The sequence below is a fragment of the Buteo buteo genome, chromosome 19 (assembly GCF_964188355.1).
Source record: "Buteo buteo chromosome 19, bButBut1.hap1.1, whole genome shotgun sequence".
NCBI classification, from domain to species: Eukaryota; Metazoa; Chordata; class Aves; order Accipitriformes; family Accipitridae; genus Buteo; species Buteo buteo.
The window spans coordinates 2,189,714-2,210,506 of NC_134189.1; the positions used below are offsets into that span (position 1 = coordinate 2,189,714).

The 20,793-nt window shown below is 39.6% G+C and overlaps 1 protein-coding gene across 14 annotated transcripts in view; it reads left to right on the forward strand.

Moving 5' to 3' along the window:
• The window catches only part of DMC1 (DNA meiotic recombinase 1), a 32,836-nt gene extending 12,043 nt beyond the window's left edge, over positions 1–20,793 (forward strand). For 5 of the 14 annotated variants that reach the window (XM_075051961.1, XM_075051965.1, XM_075051964.1 and 2 more), the window contains 17 exons: positions 3,742–3,922; positions 4,948–5,058; positions 6,210–6,395; positions 7,716–7,823; positions 8,505–8,592; positions 9,210–9,254; positions 12,138–12,284; positions 12,571–12,653; positions 13,274–13,326; positions 14,238–14,279; positions 15,504–15,576; positions 16,202–16,293; positions 17,315–17,388; positions 17,486–17,600; positions 18,449–18,509; positions 19,058–19,174; positions 19,671–20,792. In XM_075051961.1, the coding sequence (XP_074908062.1) occupies positions 8,536–8,592; positions 9,210–9,254; positions 12,138–12,284; positions 12,571–12,653; positions 13,274–13,326; positions 14,238–14,279; positions 15,504–15,576; positions 16,202–16,293; positions 17,315–17,388; positions 17,486–17,600; positions 18,449–18,509; positions 19,058–19,174; positions 19,671–19,740 (1,029 nt within the window). In that variant the 5' untranslated portion in view covers positions 3,742–3,922; positions 4,948–5,058; positions 6,210–6,395; positions 7,716–7,823; positions 8,505–8,535 and the 3' untranslated portion in view covers positions 19,741–20,792. Of the gene's footprint in view, positions 1–286; positions 460–3,741; positions 3,923–4,947; positions 5,059–6,209; positions 6,396–7,715; positions 7,824–8,501; positions 8,593–9,209; positions 9,255–12,118; positions 12,285–12,570; positions 12,654–13,273; positions 13,327–14,237; positions 14,280–15,503; positions 15,577–16,201; positions 16,294–17,314; positions 17,389–17,485; positions 17,601–18,448; positions 18,510–19,057; positions 19,175–19,670 lie in introns of all 14 variants that reach the window. The other 9 variants (XM_075051962.1, XM_075051971.1, XM_075051970.1 and 6 more) reach the window with 9 other exon arrangements.

Consider the following 20,793-nt stretch of genomic DNA (forward strand, 5'->3'; position numbering starts at 1 on the left):
GACCTGGAAATTACAAATTTTCTATTAGCTGCACTTTAAATATGTTCTTCTTTCTGAAGCATGCCAATGAAAATGCTGCCCTGAGTACAAAACAGAGCAATATACTCAAAAGTCATTATTCAACCTACGTGACAACAGAAGCACTCAGCTTCTGTGAGCTGGAATGTGTTAGAGAAAGGAAAACTAAAAACCATTCTATGAATTATGCTTTTTTTAGCTGTAACACTGAAAACTCTGCTCTCCTATGTTCTGTGGATAAAGCTGCTTTGCTTTGTGTTTTTTTCAGATTAACGTTCAATGCTGGCATGTGAATAAGTTAGAGAAGCATTGACTCTTTTGGCCATAACAGTTAAGACAGTGTTTGCAGTACTTCTAGCCTGTTTGTATTGGGAGTCAGAATTTCTTTGGTGTGAAGAATACACACGTAGTCCTGTGTTCTGCAGCATGGCAGATGCATCCGTGAGCAATTATCTTGTTTTAATTCCCTTTCTGATGAGCTATGGTGGTTAAATCAAGTTTTCTGCCTCAGCTTCCTCCTAAAGCGATAATCCCTGTTGCTTCGCTCTCTTTTCCTGTCTCATGCACCAATGTGTACAGCTGCTGCCAGGCAAACTCTACCTCCTGTATTTGCATTCAGTCCCAGAGAAGTCCCTCTGTCTGCAGGAATGGTGAGAGTCCACCACATGGCAAAACTGATCCGACACCTTGCTGAGGCAGGCTTTCTCTGTCTCTCTTCCCCATGCCCCAGCTGCCTGATCCCATCTTTTCTTTTTTTATTGTTCAGATGAGCACTGGAGTGAATACAAATAGGAGAAATGCAAAGCCGTTTAGATAAGGGAGAGCATAATGCCCTGCTGGCTCAAATCGAAGCTTGATCTAACTCGGAGAGCTGCAACAGGAGACCTTAGTTAGGGGGAGCGTGCAAGCCTGGCCACGCTCTGCAGTCTGTTCAGGCCTAGCCCTAGGGCCTGACCGGCCGCATTATGTACTTCATTCCCTTGGGTGATGGCTTTCCATTTCATCTGCTGTGAGCAGAGGAACATTTAATCAATTCTTTTGGTTTACTTAGTGAAATGAAAATATTTCCCCCGTGGACTTTAACCAGGCCTGCGACTGGGCTTTAATTCAAATGCAAGCTTGTCAGTGGCATGGTCACTGACTTTGAAGAGTGGTAACAGTTTCAGAGCGAATAAATTTTTCTATAGCTTGCTTCATCCTACTTCTATCTGACCTTGGAGGTCAATTCAAGTGAACAAAGATATATGTAACTGCAATTACTGCTCCCACTTAGCAACATATGTGGGCAGTCTTATTTCATAATTAGTCTGTTATTCCTGTTTATCATAAAGTTGCTTAAGCTAAAGTAGAACAAGGTGCACTTATTCCAGAACAAAAATCCATGTATGTGGAGTTAGTCAAGAGCAGTTATTTTGGAATTTGCAAAAGCTATTTAGAAAGCTTTCCCAGTTTAAAAAAGACTGGTATCTCCCAAAGTATACATTTCACAATTCAGAGTAATATATTTCCCCAAATGCATTTCATTTCTTGCAATAGAGATTTTTGTGCCAACATTGATAAATTGCAGGTCACAGCACCAGCATCCCAAGCAGGAAGAATTACTTGGTTAAAAATGAAAAAGCTACTTTAAAATAGATTTATTTTTTTTATATCTATTAGCATAGGTTAGAAATCTGCTCAGTGATAGATTTTTATTTTTTTTTTTTTAAAGGACTGAATTTTAGCTACAACCAGGATAAGCACTTAATCTATGTCTGTCAGTTTTGCTCCTGGTCTGCTTGTTAGCTCAGGCAATCCTTGAGTTTCTACGAATTTATCAGCTCCCAGTGAAATTAAGAAGTGGGTATGTCAGCCCAAAAATGCTGCACTCAAAAGCTTGTTTATGGACAAAGAGGAAGGGTACCTTGTGTATAATTAAAGTCAAGTATTTATTGCTAGTATAATTGAAATCTTGAGAGTTTAATGATTATTGACCCAGATATAACTTGCAGAAAGAGAAAGGATAATAATGCAGTTAGAGTACTTCCATAAAATGGTAACACATAAACACATACACTTCTTGGCTTCTAGCCCTTTTCCTTGTATTTCACTCGCCCTTCCACTGCTTCTGTGGGTCGTAAGGTTGGTGGTTTCATTCTGGTGTGTGTGGGGGGTGATACAGAGAGTTGTCAGCATCTGGAGTCCTTTGCTGGGAGAATATTATCTTCATGTAGATTGTTTCTCCTTCCTTGCTCTAGGATCCGCTTGGTGTCATTTTTATATGTTTGCTAGCATGCATTTACACCTTTCTTCATTGGTCTGCAGTGCCATGCTACATCTGATTTTATAGTATGTGGTGCCTATTATATATGTTAGTTACTATTTTTGTTACTCCTAAAACTGGTTTCATCCAGCTCCAGGTCAGCATTTCTTTGATCACCAGCGAGTTGTTCATAGCCATCAGGTCTCTAGTGCCAAGCCTCTGCCTTGCCAGTTATCTTTGCATGCCAGTACTCCTCTGCACATCTTGTGTCCCCATTTCTCAAGGCCTCTGCTATTGCACCAGGCTGGTATTTCTCTACATTACATCCTTGTGCTAGTCATAAATCTGTCATTCTATGCAGAATAACTTTTTGTTACTGCTATTTATATAAAAATGATGGCTGTACCACACGCAGATAAACAGAAGTAAAACAAATTAGCCATAGACCTGGTCAATTACAGAAACTGCTGTCACAGCTAACCAAGTAAAAAGTACAGAAGGGTTGAGAGAAGTTCAAACAAAGCAAGCCTGACAAGCCTCAGTCCTGAGGCCTTGCAAATTCAGGACAAAGCTTATGGCAAATTACTGAGGATGGCAGTACTGTATTGCAGGGCTACATGGTTACAATGTTTTAGCTCCAAAAGCCATTAGCCCCAAAAGCCAGGAGCAGGTAGAAGCAAGCTGTACACATTACCAGAACATCCATCAGGTTTCAGCAATTTTTTTAGAACTAGATATGCTGGCATTTTTTCTTTTTTTGGGCTAGAAAACACAAGAATGCAAGAATTAGAGTCCCAGTTATCTGACCTTTTAAAACTAGAAGTTAGCTCAAAGTATATTGCATATTTTTACAGACAAAATTGCATTACGTAGTGAATGATGGAAAACAAGGGTAATGGCAAGGATAGTCAAGCACTGAAATTGCCTGGTTCTTTCTCAAAAACCTCTGATAAAAGAAAATCCACAGCCTACACAGGCAAACAAACATCTGCCAAGTTTAGCTGATTCTGCTTTGAGCTAGATAATCTCTTGATGTCCCTTCCAGTCCTATTGTTCTCTATTACTAGTTTGCTTTTTTACCTTAGATAAAAAATTCCTTGTGCATTCTCAAAAGGGATTGCTTTTCTTACCTCCTTTGTCTTTTTGATAGACTCTGCATATGATATACTGATGCGTGTCTCCAGAATGCCTCTGAGTTTAGGTCTTGCAAAGCTTAAAAGTGGCTTTGTTTATTCCAGTCTGCATTTTTTTTTTATCATGTCACCCTTTGTTATAGATAACGAATTACTTATTTCACAATCACCTATTAAAATGAACACAAAAAAAATGAGGCTCATGGTGCTTGGACTGCTATCACTTACTGCATTTGTATAGTTGACATACAGATTATTTATTTTTCATTTAGAAAAATACCCGTGCCTGAATTCTCTAGTCGGTGTTTTGATATCAGTAAGTTATCTTTGGCTGCTTTTCTTCTCCAGTCACATCCAACCTGTTGTGGTCCTGACTTGACCTGGCACCTCTTTAACACCACTGGGCACAGCCCTCTATCTCATCATCTCCTCCAGAGCTGCAATGCTGAACCATGGTCTGGACAGAACATCTTGATACACAGAAGGGAGATCTCTAATCCTATAACATATCCGTAATGATTAACTCAAGGTAAATTAGAGGTAGCAAAATCTGTGTCGTTTTAATGCAGGATCACTCTCAACAGTGTAGTATTGAGTATTTTGTCAAGACTTTGCCTAAGGATCTGAAGACTGGGACAGAGCCATCACTCGGTCTCACAGTACCATCTCAATTCCTTCCAGTAATTCCATTTTAACAATGGAGCCCTCTTGTTGCTCCAGTCTGAACGATGAAGCTTAGCTGGTCTGATATTTTGCCAGTCCTATCCTGAGACCTACTGTAAGCATACAGCTTTTGCAGTTCATCTTAGTTCTGACCAAAGAGAAGGAAAACATAGGCAAGGTTGTTTCCTTTATGTAAAACCTAAAGCCTACACCAACATATGCAGAGTTTCAGGCATATTCACAAGATGGACGCGACATTCAAAGAAGTGTACCAGAGGCACTGCAAGATAAATGAGGGATTTGGACCAGAAGTGGCAGAAAGATAAGCAAGAATTCCTTAAGTACAAAAAATTTGTGTGGATTCATCCTACTGTGTTCTGATAACCTGAATTCAGTTCTGCTATTCTTCTCGTTTGCTAGAGGTATAACCCACTAGTTAACAGGGGTTTTCAGAAGAGCTTTCGGGCATGGAGAAAGAGGAGCAAGCTGTGATGTGCGGAGTTAATTAGTACAAATTCCATGGGGCACATTAAAGGCCTTTCCCTGAGACTGACTGAAGTGGAATCTGTTTGCCTAGTGCTTCCTCGCAGAAAGGTTTTTGGCAGATTTTGTTTTGGAAGCAGTAATGGTTAATTCTGATGTGACTAAGGGAGTAGCTAAAGTGAGCTATCAATACAAGGCTATCGTGTTTTGTGGATTTGGGTAATTTGGGGGATATAATAGCTAACGTAACTTCCAAAGTGATGCTGGACTTTTACTCTATATTCCTTTGCTGTAGGAGACATAAAGTTTTTACCTTGTTAATACTTGGATTGCCTTTGAAATATTCAGTGTTCTTTCTTTCTCTCGCTTCCCCTCTCTATGCCCCAATATGTATTTTCAACTTTATAGGGGAAAAAAACCCAACCAAACAACTGCTGCTAGAGAAGAGAGAGCTGAAGAATATGAAGAAATTGCTGCATCTTTGCCCAGAAGCATTCTGCAATTCTGGGAAGATTTCAGGTGTGTCACAGTTTTAGTCTGGGACCAACTTTAAGTGAAATGCATTCCTATGGAAACCAGAAGGCATAGTTCTTCCAAAACAATTCAGACATAAATGTACACTCATATCCCAGGCTGAATCTTCATCTGTTATATTCTGGAAGGCCAAATATTTGATTATTCTGTCCTGGTTAAGAACAGGCGAACTGCCAACTTGAAAGTTCAGAGAAGGCATTAGCTTGTATATTTGAGTCTAGTCCATTTGATCCACATAAATCTGAATCAAAACCAGCCAACCAAAAAACCCTCACATGATTTCCCTACTGCAACCATGGATTAAAATGGTTTGTGAGGATGAAAAAATCAGCTGTATACTTAATATTCTTATGGTAATGGTTTGACTTGGGTCTTGTCTTGGCTGAACTGGTATAAGATCTCAAGTGAGAGGAAATACAGATGACAGTGGTGTATCTTATTGCGAGCACCTCTCCTGCCGCTGGAGGTGCACTGGTCAGCAGCAGAAACTGTAAGAGGGAAGGAGCAGACTCTGGGATGCCTTGACTCACTTGCCTGGTGTGTAATGTGATGGGGTATGGGGGGTTATTGCACAATGCCAGCTGGAAGCTGAACGAGCGGTTAATGATCACACAACATTTTGAAGATGTAGAATATAATCTATTGCCCAAAGTAGCACTTTGGGGTGGCAAATGATTTTCAAATTCTGTGCATTCATTGACCCCTCTGAGAGCTATTTTACGAACTAGAAGGATAATGGAGGGAAGGTTATTTACAGAGGCATTAGCTGCTGCAGAGCTGTTCAGCAGCACCAGAAGGATCGCTCTCTGCATGTGCATTCTGTTCCGGAATAAAAGCATACTTTGTGAAGGAATTCATCTTTAAAGGGCTGTCTGCCTAAGTGCTCTTCTGGAGTAGCTCTTGTGGAATAATGCAGTTTTCAAAAGCAGTGCCAGCCGGTTCCTCCATATAGACAAAGCCTTGGGCACCCAGAATTAGACTTTGGGTACTTGGAGAGATCACTTGATGTCTTGATTGGAGACCCTGCAAGCACTCCTGTGGTGTGTTGATGATGGTTAGGGGCTGTGGGTTTTGTTGTTTGGTTTCCTGACTTGGCCAGCATGATGACACCCGGGTGCACTCTTAACCTCCCACAGGCAGCAGGTGAGGAATTTTTCACAAGCACCTTGAAACAGGCTGAGATGCTGCTCCCATCCCTTCTGCCCTTTGAAACCCCCCACCCACCGGGGCAGTGACCCTGAGGGGCAGCCAGCAACTCCTGCTCACAGCAGTACGCTGACATCTTCTTTATGTGCAGTTCTGTACTGACTCTGCTACCAAAGGTGAGCTAAAACAGCTGATTGCTTTCCAAATACTGTCTGCAAGAAGACCGCAGGACTCTTGTAGAAGTGTTCGTATCCTAAAAAGCACCTTTTCCATCCTTTTAAAATGGCAGATTAAGTCATGTGTATGACTCAGCCTCATTTTCTTGTCCTGTGACTTTAGGCAAGTCACTTCTTTTCCAGCTTTCTGACTGGTTTTGGCTATCCAATCCAAAAATGCCGTGTGCTTTGTTTAGGAAGATGTGTGTGTGGCACCCTGAAAAAATAACGCTGAGCTGTGTTGAACTGAATGCCCTTCAAACCCAATGCCGCCCTGCGTTTTTAATTAAGCCTTTGCCAGCTGTAAAATAAGGGTAATACAATATTCCTTAGAGATGGCAAATACAGTAGTTGATAAATTTTAGAAGATAAAGTGATTGAAGGCAGTAATTCAACTGTATTTCAGCGCGGGGGTGGGTGAGGAAAGGGACAGTCCTCATTCCTGTCAGGAGCCTGCGCGCCTCCCTCACGGCGGTCGGGCTTCCAGCGCGAGCGGGCGGGCGGCTAACGGCCACCTCGTTTTGGCGGGAGGGCAGGTGTCCCCGCCCCGCCCCCCCCCCCCCCCCCCCCCCCGCTCCGGCGGGAAAACCGCCGGGTCCGTTCCCTCAGGAGGAGGCGGGCGGGCGGGCTGGCTGGCACTGCAGCCCGGGCTGGTTTAGGGAGCTCCGAGCCTTACATGCTGGGGTACCGTAACCACTCGCAGACCCCCACTCCCGGAGATGCCCGGGGATGAGCTGTGGTTTAATTGTTGTTGTAATTTTGACGGGGAACTTTGGTGCTCTACGGGGGAGGGAAATTCTGCGGTGCCTCAGCCTTTGGGAACAGAAATTTGCATCCCCTGAAAAGGCAGCTGGCAAGGAAAAGCCAAATAAATCTGTGTGTTGATATACGATGAATCATTTATTTTCCTCTGAGTTAATAGGCATGGAATTCCACCACGGTGCCCCTCGGGGCAGGTCAGCTCGCCTTCTGCCCATAACGCAGGGCCCAAACTCCAGTCAAGTCAGCTGGGATGTTTCTGTCAGTTCAAAACCAGCTCATTAAATCCAAGGCTACATGCTGGGGCCAGGTCCCTGTCATACCAACAGCCTTTATCTGTTGAAAGGTGTGCAGCATGCAGGTCTTGCTCACGTATCCTAATGAACAGCTGCCAGGTTGATAACAAGGGTCGGGGCACCCGAGGTGGCACAAAAGTGTTGTGTTTCCTCACAAAGGTCCTTGTTTCTTCATGGATTTGCTGTGTTGTTTCATACTTTCACCCTTTTATCTGCTTCATTGCAGGCGGTGGTGACTGAAATCCTCTGGGTCTTTGGTGCGCCAACACACCAGCAACAGGGGGACCCTCTACTAAACAGGAGGATTTTGTTCATCCCTAAAGCTTTTAGTAGGGTGTGGTATAATTTCTTCGTTTTTCTCTCGTACTGTGCAGGAAGGCACAGGTCTGGGTCTGCCTTGTTTTTCTGCTGTGAGATGCCAATTGCCTAAGGATGGGGAGTAGGAGGACGATCCCATGACCTGTTCAGCTGTGCTTGGAGTGCAGGATTATGTGCATTTCAGGAGGATATTTTTAATGAAGAAGGGAATTGTAATACAGTTGTAATGCCTTTTGCATTACTTGTTTTTCTTCCTTCAGTATTTGAAGCTTAAGGGGTTTTTAAAATCTCTTCAAGTATTTTTTAATCAGTGTTTTACTGTAATTATTTTTCCGATTGATATTAGGCATGATGCGAAGGCATGATTTCTCATTCCATGATTGTCAGGGTTCTGAAATAGAAATGAAATATATCCTGACACTATCAGAAACAACTGATTTTGTAGGAATATTTCCATTAAATACTAACTAAAGTGACTCCATCATATTTTGACTCCAAAACGAAATGAGATAATTCTAAAATTATAATATTTTCTTTCTCACTTCTCCCAGCCTCTGTATACACAAGATTCTTGCAAGCAAGTTAGGCAGACCTTAAGTATCCATTTAGAAGCTGAAAAAAGCTATTTATTTGCAGATATTTATTTATTGCAGATATTTGCCACCCCAATACTATCTTTGTTTGCATTTCCCAGTAGGAATCAATACTTTACTGCCTGCTCTTTCACGATGAAGGCCATGGAGGATCAAGTAGTCCAAGAAGAACCAGGATACCAGGATGATGAGGTAAATTTATGGTTGATTGAAAAAAATGTGCAGCATATTTGAAGGTATTTTGATAGTGTTACAAAATCCATGGAGGGACAGGAGGTCCCCAAAGGCCATCAGGGAGTTCAATGCATTTAAAATCTTCTTCCAGTCTAATACCAAGAAAATTCATTCTCTTAGTCCCTGTGCAGCCTTGCTCTTCAAGTACTCTTCATTAACCTTTCAAAAGCTATGCACAGTTTTTAATGGGATTATCATTATTTCTTTATATTTTTACACTTCTATATTAACTGCAAGGGGACTATCAGTTAATTTAATGTTTCCAAGGAATGGTCATCAGCCTAAAAAGATTGAGGAACTGTGGCAGAAAAAAATCAAGATGATGATGATCTTAACACAAGTTTTGTTAGCGCAGCACAGGATTGCTTACCTGTGAAGATATGCTTTATGAAGAAGGTGATAGAAAATGTGTAGGCCTTGTTGGCCCACTATGGCTTTGCTTATTTGGGTAGTCCAACAAGTTATGTATTATTAGGGAAAATAATTTTTACAAATTTGAAACAGACACATAGATAGATGTAATTACAAGAAAAGGCAAAATCTATTTTTATTGTTTTCTGCTTTTTTTTTTTTAGGAATCCTTTTTTCAGGATATTGACCTGCTGCAGAAGCATGGAATTGTAAGTATTAGCATTGACTTTACCGCACAGAATTGTCTATGAAAAGCTATTGTAAGGTTATTTCCAAAAGCGTGTACACGTGGATACAAATAACTGAAATTCCTCCTCGCAATAAATTCTAAATCAGTCTTGTGAAGACAAATTTTGCCTTTGGTGATAAGACGGGTTTTCAGAAACTCTCATTCCCATCAGATTCCTAAATAAAGTGCCAAGATATTCAAAGTATTTAGCACCCAACACTCTTGAAAAACCAACTACTTGCTAATTTATTTGAAAACTGTGTGATAGATTACTTCCTGTTCCTGCCAATCTTTGTAATTACTCCTGCATTTTTGGTGCCTGTGAAATTACACTGTGACAATCGTTGCTATACTATTTTCAGCGTGCTGGTGAAGGGGGTAGAGTGGGAGTAAGGAAAATATTAGTAGCTAGAGAAATAAGTGGTTAGTTTTCTTCATCAAATATGAATTCCTGTAGTTGTTACCATCATTCTTAGCACATGAACATCACCTATTTATTTGAATTACTATTATTATATTTTTAGCCAGGAGACTGGCTCATGGATCGGAACCCTATTGCATTCAGTGTTGTAGAAGCAGAACAAAATGTTGGGTTTGACCCAAGTAATGCAAGATTTAACTCTAATATAAATGACTACTGACGGATACAGATGGGGAGGACACAGACAGCATTAGTCAGCACTATAGTTACTGGGCTCAGCATGTCAGCAGTGTAATTGTTGTCAGCTTTTTTTATTGGCAGTTCATTGACGGTTTTAAAGAGAGTTCTGAAGAAGGATCATGAGGTTGGGAGCTCTAACTATGGGGCAACATAGGAAAAATACACAAATTCTTGTGTTAAAAATTTAACAAGTTGACCAAAGAGGCTGACCTCATGAGCTGGAAGGGAGCTGTCCTAGCCTGTCAATATTAAGTGAGGCATGGTATGCAGAGAATGATACTAAGGTATGAAGGATCTTGAAAGTAAAGAATAATGACTTGGGCTGTTTTTCTGGCTTAATAAGGGTTTCCTGCTCTTTTTTTTAATCTTTTTTTTTTTTTTTTCCTTCCTTCCAAGTGGTTATTCCCATACCCCAGGGGAAACTTTTGTTCTCAGCTGTGCCAGTTAAAATCTTTGTGTGAACATATGATGACCCATATCTGTTAAATTCATTTGCGTAAAGAAATAGTTTTTGTGGGTTTAGAATTTTTTTTCCTAGGAGTAGAGAGAGAAATACTTACTAAATCTGACAGTGTAGCCACAAAGAGAGTGAGATTAGCACAACCAAGGCTGTGCTTTGATGTTCAAAGTGTTTGGTAGGAATTAAGGTGCTGTGACCCTGCAGCCTTTGCTGAGTGTCTGTGCCCCTAGAGTATTGTAGCCACCCTGTGAACTGGATTTGTGAATCAATTAGTCCAAAAATTGTCACAACAAAAAACGTGGTTTAGTTATTTTTATTTTTAAATTCTCAGTCTGCTCCCTTTTCCACCTCAGAGGCACACAACTGGGACAGGGCTGCAACATAAGGCAGAGGATTAGGCCATGCAGCTGGTGTAAGTGGGCAGGCGTGTCAGTGCGTTAAGCCAGGAGTACTGCTCAACGCATCATAGTGTTGAACTTTAGTCTAAGGAGGCGCAAATCCTAGGACCTTGATTGGTACATAAACTGTTGGTGAAAGGTGTATCTGTGCAGGAGAGAACAAGAACTTCTATAACCAGGTCTACCACACAGAGACTTGTAATGCAGAACAGCCTTAAGTTTGATGTGAGCCGCTGAAGAAATGCAGAAGCAGGGTAATGCATTTAAAGTTTCAGTCTAGAAAAATGATCTTTGCAGCATAGTCTGTTGTCTTAATAGAAAAACACGGTAAAACAGCTCAATCCTTTTTATATTGCTGATTGCTATATTCTTTTGGGCGGAAGAGTAATTTTTATTCGTGACTGATTTTACCTCACCCATCCCTGTTAATGTAATAACCAAAAAACATCATAGGATGAGAAATAAGCTTCCAAATGAACATGACTAATTTCTTGCATAACCCCCCTCCCTTCTTATGTCCTATGCACCCACACGTTCTAGATAAATAGATGATACATGCAGTTCATAGGGGGTTTTTTTCAGAGAAAAATCTTGGCTGGAAATGGTAAATTGAAGTATTATCCCACATCTTTCACATAGTATGTTTTCTTATGAGTAATCTGTTGCTTGCCTTTAAGTTTCCAGTGACGTCAGAATCATAAAACAAGGTGAGGGGAGGCAAAATGTGTCAGTAGGGCGCTGATTGAAGTCATGCTGTACACAATTTACAAAAAACTTGAGTAGTTCATTCCAGCCCAAAGTGTCAGTCAGATCTAGAGGATACGTGTGTTTTAAACTGAACGTACTGCAAACAAACAGAAACAGCACAGCAGTTAGAGTCAGCTTCCGACAATCCTTGCAAGTCAGCTCCCCATTATCCACAATCAGATTATCTGGTTTACAGATTATCTGGGCTAAGGGACCAAGGACAGATTGAGTGTTATAGGGTTTACTAGGTTGGGCTCCACACTAGCTGAAATAATCCATACTGTTTCTTTACTATCAGCTTGGATCTAGAAGGACTGACACTAAACAGGGACAAGTAAATACAACTGGACCCAAGACACCTTTCTCTCAAAAGTGCCAGGATCTGGTCTCTGCACCATGATCCCTCACACCAATGTTACTCAAAATTTTCTGTTGTTGGTGTCACAAACTACATAATAAAGAGTTTACTGTAAATCTGTTTCTTTCTTGGTGAAAATACACATGCATGTGAATGTATAATTAAATGTTTCAAAGGTTTACTTCACCTTCTAGTTGTTAACTGTCACAAATACTCACAGGAGGGAACTTTCTTCACAGAACGTAGCAGATATTAAAAAACTGAAGTCAGTTGGGATCTGCACGATCAAAGGAATCCAGATGACCACAAGACGGGCACTGTGCAATGTAAAAGGGCTTTCAGAGGCCAAAGTGGACAAGATTAAAGAAGCTGCAAACAAGCTTATTGTAAGCCAGTCACTTTCCTGATAGTTTAAACTTATGCTGGCCTCTCCAAAATGCTGTGCAACATTTCACCACATCATCAAGATAATTTTGAAAATTACTCTGCTTGTTATGCTAAAGGGATAATACTTTATACTCTACAACTAGCAGACAAGTGCTGTGGTGCTTTTCATACCCTATCTGTGTAAAGGAGGCTAGGGTGGAGAGAAGATATTTATGTGGGATATTGCACTTTACCTTCAGGTTAAAGCTAAAATAAACCTCTCATGTTCTCTTTGGTCTTCCTTAGGAACCAGGCTTCCTCACCGCCTTTGAGTACAGTGAAAAACGGAAGATGGTATTTCATGTTACTACTGGCAGCCAGGAATTTGAGTAAGCTTCTCTCTACTTAAATCCTTCCTTAGTCCAAATCATTCCAATAATCACATTTATTGTCTTTAATGAGACACAAAAATATAAAGGATAAATATTCAGCTAGGACACATAGGTTACCTTGCATTTGGATCTAGTGCTGGCTCAAAGATGCCTGCACCAGTAAGCAACAAAACCAGCTCCTTTTCTGAGGGGAAACTGGACTTTGTACAGTCATTATAAATAAACAGAGTTTGCATCCAGAAATCCTGAACGTGTCATCATTTTTTCACCTAGTCAAAACAACCTGCAGGTCTTGGGTCAAAATGAAAAGTCTTCAAGACTTATATCCTTTGAGATATTGTTATGGAATGTTATCTTTTCAAAGGTATTTTCTCTCTTCTTTCTTTCCAGTAATAATTTCTATAGATCTTTCTTTTGCACACAGGAAGGGAGGTTAAGACAGAGTTAATTCTTTATGAATCAGTGATCATTTAGTGCCCTGCACTTAATGCATCAAGTGAGGGGCTTTAGGGGAGAAATTACTTTTCTTAAAGTAGCAAAAATTTATCTTTTTTTTACTTTCCTCTTGTGATTTTTGTGGGTTTAACTACATTGCAATCTTCTCTCTCTCTCTCCAGTAAACTTCTGGGTGGTGGGATTGAAAGCATGGCAATCACTGAGGCCTTTGGAGGTGAGAAAACCACGTTAAATGAGTATTACTGAACAAAGAATTGCAACTTAGATTTTTAAATCAGGCTGGATTACTTCTATCAAACTTATCACATTGAAGTCATAAAGATGAGTACCTGCATGAGGGTAAGAAGAAAGAATCCTCTTCTCTTCGTGTTTTCCCATTTTTCCTCTTCATTTGCTTGCAGACTTAAGTTTGACCTGAGTAATCTTTAGACTTGGGGCATGCTGATTCAGTACAACATAGCGTTATTAATACTATTACTAATGTGTCATATAGGAAAGAGATATCCCTGATGCAATCTGTGTTCATTTCCAGTAACAAAACTGCCAGAAAAGGTATTTTATTTATGCACACTTAGAGTACCTTGCATTTCATATAACATTTTGAAATTACAATTAAGCTACTACTATAGTAAAATTGATCAGTTGGTGGTTAACGCTTCAACAACAATAACAGTTCATAAAACACAGTACTCTTCCCTTTAGAAAAGATAAACTGGAGACTAACATGATTTGATATAGTGAGATTAATAAACTCATAAGCTTCTCCTTGATCATTTTACTGAAAATGAAACTGGGCCAGGTCAGTGGCATCAACCACTTCTTTCCGCCTCCCCCTCAGTTAACATTTTTCCACAGGTGCCACATTGTTTTAACTTCCACACAGGAAAGAATAAATGATCTTAGCAGTTAAGCATGATCAAAATAATGCATTTCAGATTTTTGGTTTTCATGTAACATATTTCTACTGTACAGAATATGATTTATAAATTGGGGTTAAATTATTTTAAAAGGTAGAGATTGAGGAGAATTTTGTAAGTAAGAGTGTTTCTAACTGCAGTAACTCCTGAATCTGGCAAACTCAGAAAAAGACACCCTGACCTTTTTTTAAATCTTTTTATTTAACAGAGTTCCGGACAGGCAAAACCCAGCTATCTCACACCCTTTGTGGTAGGTGTAATACCTTAAAAGAGAGAGCCCTATTCTTCTCAGTAAATCCATTCTTTACAACTATATCAGAATTAAACACATAAAGACAAGTCAGAATCTTTTATCTTTAGAAATACAGTGAAACAGACCTTGGTGACTCTTACCTCCATTAATTGTGTTTGAGTAGAGAACTCATATAAATGATCACTTTTTAATACTGCTCATATCAATGTAAGTTTTGCCATAAGGAGAGAGAAGCTAATAGATTGTCTTAGAGAAACCAGTGAAACACACCATCTGGAAAAGCAGAGTACAAATATGGGTTACAGGTGGAGAGGGGCATTGCTCAGAAAAGGGCAAAGGCAAGATTATTTCTCAGCAACTCTTTTAATTTCCTGGTTTCAAGAGGTTTTGCTGAATATGACATTCTGAAAGGGCACTGAAAGGATACTACTGGCTGACAGTAACTGGATGAACAAAGACTTTGGCAGTCACCGTATTCGGGCGGTGCCAAATACAGCAGGACTCTAATTTCCCAGCGATCTCTCTCAATGTGTAAATAGTAGTAAATAATAACTAATACAGCTACTAATGCTGCTGGAATACAGTTACCAGACATGAGGTAGGCAAATATTCCCTTAAATGAACCCTACATTATAAAGGAAATTATGGTACCTTCTGGAAAAATAAGCCTCTTCTGTTTAGTACAGTCTAATGGTCAGCAGAGTCATACCCTTTTGCATGAATGATTACAACTGAGTTGAGTATTTTAGCTTATTCACTCCAAAGGGACTAAACCCACAATCAGTAACTATTTGCACATCAGGAAAAATTAATAGCCAAAGAATTTTTTATCATGAGTTACAGCTGGAAAAAAAACCCCTACTAAATCAATACCATTAATTTGGGGAGAGGATTAAGAGGATGCTTTGCGCCTAAGAACTTCTGAATAGTATCCTTACCTATTTTCAATATAAAATATACAGATTTAGTGATGGTACTGAGTAAAACACAATTTTGACACCATTAATTAAGTAACATCTGATCTCCAGTTGAGAAAAGTGGCTTGAGTTTCTTCTCAAGATGGCAGTAAGACTTAAGATACTCCCAATTTCCACATTGATTAAAACAGGTCGTTCTTTGTGATATGGATAAGCAGTCATATTTTATTAAAAAATAATAATAGAGGGAGTAAGAAAATATTTTTCCTGCTTTTTCATTTTGATCTTCTATGATTCACTGTAGTGACAGCTCAGCTTCCAGGACCAAATGGCTACACAGGTGGAAAGATTATCTTCATTGACACTGAAAACACTTTGTATCTTTTGGACTGTTGAAAGCTACTGGTACCCTGCACTGGAAAGGCAGTTCATTTTGTTACAAGCAAGTAGAAGGCTCTTCCTACATGTAAAATATTATGACTGACACAGAAAGCCTGGAGAGCACAATGTGTAGTGGCCCACAAGGCAGTGACTTTTTTTTTCTGTCATTTGATGTAATCCAACCTGGTAAAATTAAGAGTTAGGATACAGATTTTATTTTAACTGGTTTTTTTGAGATCTAATATCTCCAACAGATGACAAAAGTTTTTCTATTTGCTTCAAGAAAAATTCATCTAAGTACTAAAAACTATTTTTAACACTTCATATCTGTGGTAGACTGTGTATAAATAGGTTTTGCTCATGGCTAAATTCCTTGAGCACAGATATCCGTATGTCAAGCCCCCAGCCCCACCTCAAACCCTGAACACAAAACAATTATTGTGAGCCCTAAACTGTCTTTAGCGTATGTGGGACAGAGTGAAGAGAAAAAGTCAGTTTTCTCTAGGATCAAAATAAATATTATTCTTTTTTTTTCCCCATAGTTCTATTTGGAATGGAGGTTTTTTTATTTTCAGAGCATAGTTTGTACAAATGGAAATCCTTAACTTTGACTGATGTCAGCCGACCAGACCGTCTTCGTGACATTGCTGATCGCTTCAATGTTGACCACGACGCAGTACTTGACAACGTGCTGTATGCACGTGCATATACTAGTAAGACCATCACTGCAACTGGCATGATATCTATGTTTTTTCTCCAAGGCTCCCATCTTTAATAGTTCTCAGTTTATTAACTGAGATGGCCCACTTTATGAGGATCATAAAGAAGGTTTTGCTGCTAACAAAAGAAGTTGTAAGCTTGCTTCTGTTTTCTGTTTCTGGTGTTGTATACTGAGCAGACTTGCTCAGTGTAAGTATTCTAGCTCAGCTGCACTACATAAAGTTTTGCAGTTTGCCACAACATTAAGTGAACTCTGCCATGTATATGACGAGGGTCAGCGTAGCATCTTAGTAAGAGAAGCATCAATTAATGTAACCACGATTGCCTGAATGCAAATTAATTCTATAAATGCTGTTGAGAAATTCTCTATGATCTTGTGAATGGAACTTTATAGGGACAGCTCCAACATGCTCTGTCACAAGAGGTTGCATTAAAACTTCAAGGATGTTTTAAATGAGACTTTTACTTTGAGAGTACAGTACGAACATGAATAATATGACTAATACAATTTCCATGTGTCATTTAATTCAACATTAAATTCAGACGTTTATATTGCTTTTCAGTTCTTAACAAAAAAGTTGTCTTCATGCATTTATTATTATTGTCATTTCATTATTATTATTATTAGTTTCTTCCTTTCTGTCCTATTAAACTGTCTTTGTCTCAACCCATGAGTTTTACTTTTTTCCCTGATTCTGTCCCCCATCCCACTGGGTGGGGGGCAGTGAGCGAGCAGCTATGTGGTGCTAAGTTGCTGGCTGGGGTTAAACCACGACAGTTGTGAAGTTTTTCACAGTTTTGTTAGCTGGGCAAGTGGAAATGGGAACCTGCAGAGGCACAGGCACTGTTGGGTATTGTTACAGGTAGCTTGTTACTGGGCACTGGATTTAAAACTGCTGGCAGTGAAAATATAAGCAGTGCAGATGTTTAAAGTGGAATTTTAAAATTCAAGCTTATGTTCCTTCAGAGCTCTTTCTGGTCCTAATTTCACTTGGCAACTGTACTTCCCACCAGGTGAACATCAGATGGAATTGCTTGACTATGTAGCAGCCAAATTCCATGAAGAAGCTGGTATCTTCAAGCTATTGGTACAAGAGTAATTTTTTTTGTATGCTTACTGCTTTCAGAAAAAGTTTTCCTATTTTCTTTCACTGTATTTACTTATCTAGCATAATTACAATGCAGATCATTGACTCCATAATGGCACTTTTCCGTGTGGATTTCAGTGGTCGTGGAGAGTTGGCTGAACGACAACAGAAACTTGCTCAGATGCTGTCAAGGCTCCAAAAAATATCAGAAGGTAAGGGAAACATTGCAAAATTTGGAAAACATGGACTGGAGTTCCTGAAACAGTAGCTGTTGGTAGCGCAACCACCTTAGTCCGAGTGTGTTATCAATCAGACATTGGCCCAGGAATCTTTCCTCACTTTACACCTCTGTCAGTTACCAAAAAGATCAAACTGATAATATATTATTTCAAGATGACAGATTAAGGAATCTTTAGAACTATTTAACATTTAGAGTTTTCCTAGAAATACTGTTGAGAGAAGTCCTAAATGAGAGAACAGGTTGTAGAACTGGACAAATATCCAATAAGAGAAATTGTGCTTCCCAAATTTTGACAGTCTAAATACACAAGAAACATGAATAGAAAAAAGGATGAAGGCACAGAGATATAAAAAGCCGTGCCGATTGCCACATTCCCAGTACTTTGTGATGCTCTGAGGGATGAGGAAGGATGAAAAGGGTTCCTCCTCTTTAGAATGTTGCAGAAATGTTGATGAGGAATGAGTCAATTTTTTTTCATGCAGTAAATTGAGGGGGGGGTGGGGGAAGCAAACAGACAAAGGGAGGGAGAGGGGGCTGAGGGCAGGAAGCCAACAGAGAAGATGGGAACCGAGAAAGACTTGTTCAGTGGAATTCTGAAAAGTGGTCATTTTTGGTGTATTACAGCTGAAGTCAAACAGGAGCAAATTTAGGTTGTCTCCTGATTAACTCCAGCCATCAGACATAAAGAGTATGTCTTCTCTTTCATTTGAGATTTGAAGTGCTTCAGCAGCAGCCGCCTTGCTTTTACCATGGATGGGAGAAGATTTTGGAATTCTAATTGGATATAGTCCACCCTCTTTGCATTGTTTTCTATTGCAGAATATAATGTGGCTGTGTTTGTGACCAACCAGATGACTGCTGATCCAGGAGCAACTATGACGTAAGATGCTTTTTCTCTCTCCTTTTTAAAAAATTTCTTCTCTTTTTTATTACATATGTAACGGAGATAAGAACTGAGATTGTATGGAGCAACACACACCGAAATGAAGGTTCAGACTGGTCATTGGTCCTTCTGGTATGATGAATCATTCATGGGTGACACCTATAGGTTTCCCTCAGTTTTCATAATGAGGTTTTTTTATGTTTATCTGCTGCCTGGCATGATGGCTTCTTTCACTTGTGACTTGAATGAAGAGGACAAGCCATAAAAAGTATTGAAAAAGCACCCTATTTTCTTTTGGAGCAGCTTATATATGAAGTTTAAGGTGTGTATTTCTTGAGCCTCTTGAATTTAATGAGAGGAAAATTACACCAGCATTGAACACTTGAACATTCTACCTTGAGGCAAGTGTGTTCAAAGTCCTTTTCTGATATATTTACCTGTGTATTATTCGTTACTGAGCTCAATATGCCTCGTCTGACAATTAATCACAGTATTAACCTATGGAATTTGCACAGTGAATCATCACAACTTTCTTGCTAATTTAGCTTTCAGGCGGACCCAAAAAAGCCCATTGGGGGCCACATTCTTGCTCATGCTTCGACTACCAGGATTAGTTTGAGGAAAGGGAGAGGGGAGCTGCGTATTGCAAAGATATACGACAGGTAAATCACCTTTCCTTCACAGGAAGGAAGCTGAGTTAGGAGCAGTCGTAAGGTGATGAAGTTCATGGTACTGAAACTTAATAGCTTGACAGCCAATTCATGGTTTCAAACTAGCCATGTTTCTGGATGGTAAGTTGAGAGAAAATCCAAAAGGACAAACTAATGAACAGACTTAAAGTTGTCTTGCATATAGCATACATTAAATTACATAATCTTTCCTCATAAATCCTACTAGATGCCTGTCTCTTAAAGAAGACCATCAAATAGTGTGGTAAGACTGATGGTCCCTTGGCAGGAAAATTCCAGAGCTGTTAAATTACTAAGTTTTGCTGACACAATTAGTATCACTTTACCTGGTAACCTGTGGCAGATGCAAGTCATTAAAAAAGTATTTTAAGTATTCCAGGTTGCTTACACTTACAACATTTTGGGGGCTGTTTCACAACTGCATGTAACATTGGGAAATCCACAAGTTTCTTTTTTCTTTTTTTCGCAGCCCTGAGATGCCTGAAAATGAAGCCACGTTTGCAATAACTGCTGGAGGGATTGGGGATGCCAAAGAATAGGCAGAAAACCTATGTAAATGTACAGCTGAAAACCACCTGGGCAGCTGGGATGAAGATTTGTGCAAGGTCACTGACTGCCTGGCTGCATTTTTATCTTTTGGGAACCATTTGAGATATTTTGGGAGAACATTGGGATGAACTCTGTACAGTTCAGTTTTATTGATCTGAATAGAATTTGGTTAATTTAGGGTCTTCATTTTTCAATTGGACTTTCAGCAGACAAAGATTTAAGAAATAAGCTTGTGAATTGTTCAAAGAATCCTTTTCCTATATTTTGTGAAAATCAAAGCCGTCCTTTCACATGAGATTAATAGTCTTTTTTAGTTTCTTTCAAAGAGAGTGTCTATGTGGTAGAATTTAACTGCGAAAGGGAACAGAACTGGAATAAACTCAGTTATGAAATTGACATAAATAGATGGAAAAGGCAGTGGCAGGAGCAACGGCCCAAGAGCTTGATGGACTGTCATGTACTGTAGAGGAAGTTACTTTAAAAATACATTTTTAGGCATTTTTATCTTGACTAGATAATTTTTGTATTTTTATTTAGCATTTTCTGCTTTTTGGGGAGAAGTTTTAAAACTGTTCTTATTAAAGTTAAAAATAAAGATTATGAATTAGAACAGCACTCTGCTTATATTTGGGTGCTTCGAATCAAACCCTGCTCTCAATCTCACTGATCTTTCATGAGAGAAATAACCCAGATGCAACCCAACATTTTAAAACCTTTTGTCTAGTTCTCTAAAGAAACAAACTTTATATAATTGCCTTGTCAGTCTCCTAAGTAAGAAAATTAAAGATTATTATTAAATAATCAATATTATCAAAAAGCAGAAGAAAACAAAACCAGTGGCTAGATAGGGCAGAGAGGCTGGCACCGGTACTTACGCCGAGGTAAAAGCATTTGCAACTCGGCTTGCTGAGGGAGCGTGCTGTCTGGCCAGCTAGCACAGCCATACCTCTGAACTAGCCAGAGAAGTTTGTCACGGGGGGAGCAAAAGAAGAAGCTGGGAGTAAAGAGAGAAACGGGGGGATTGGGGGACAAAATACCAATTC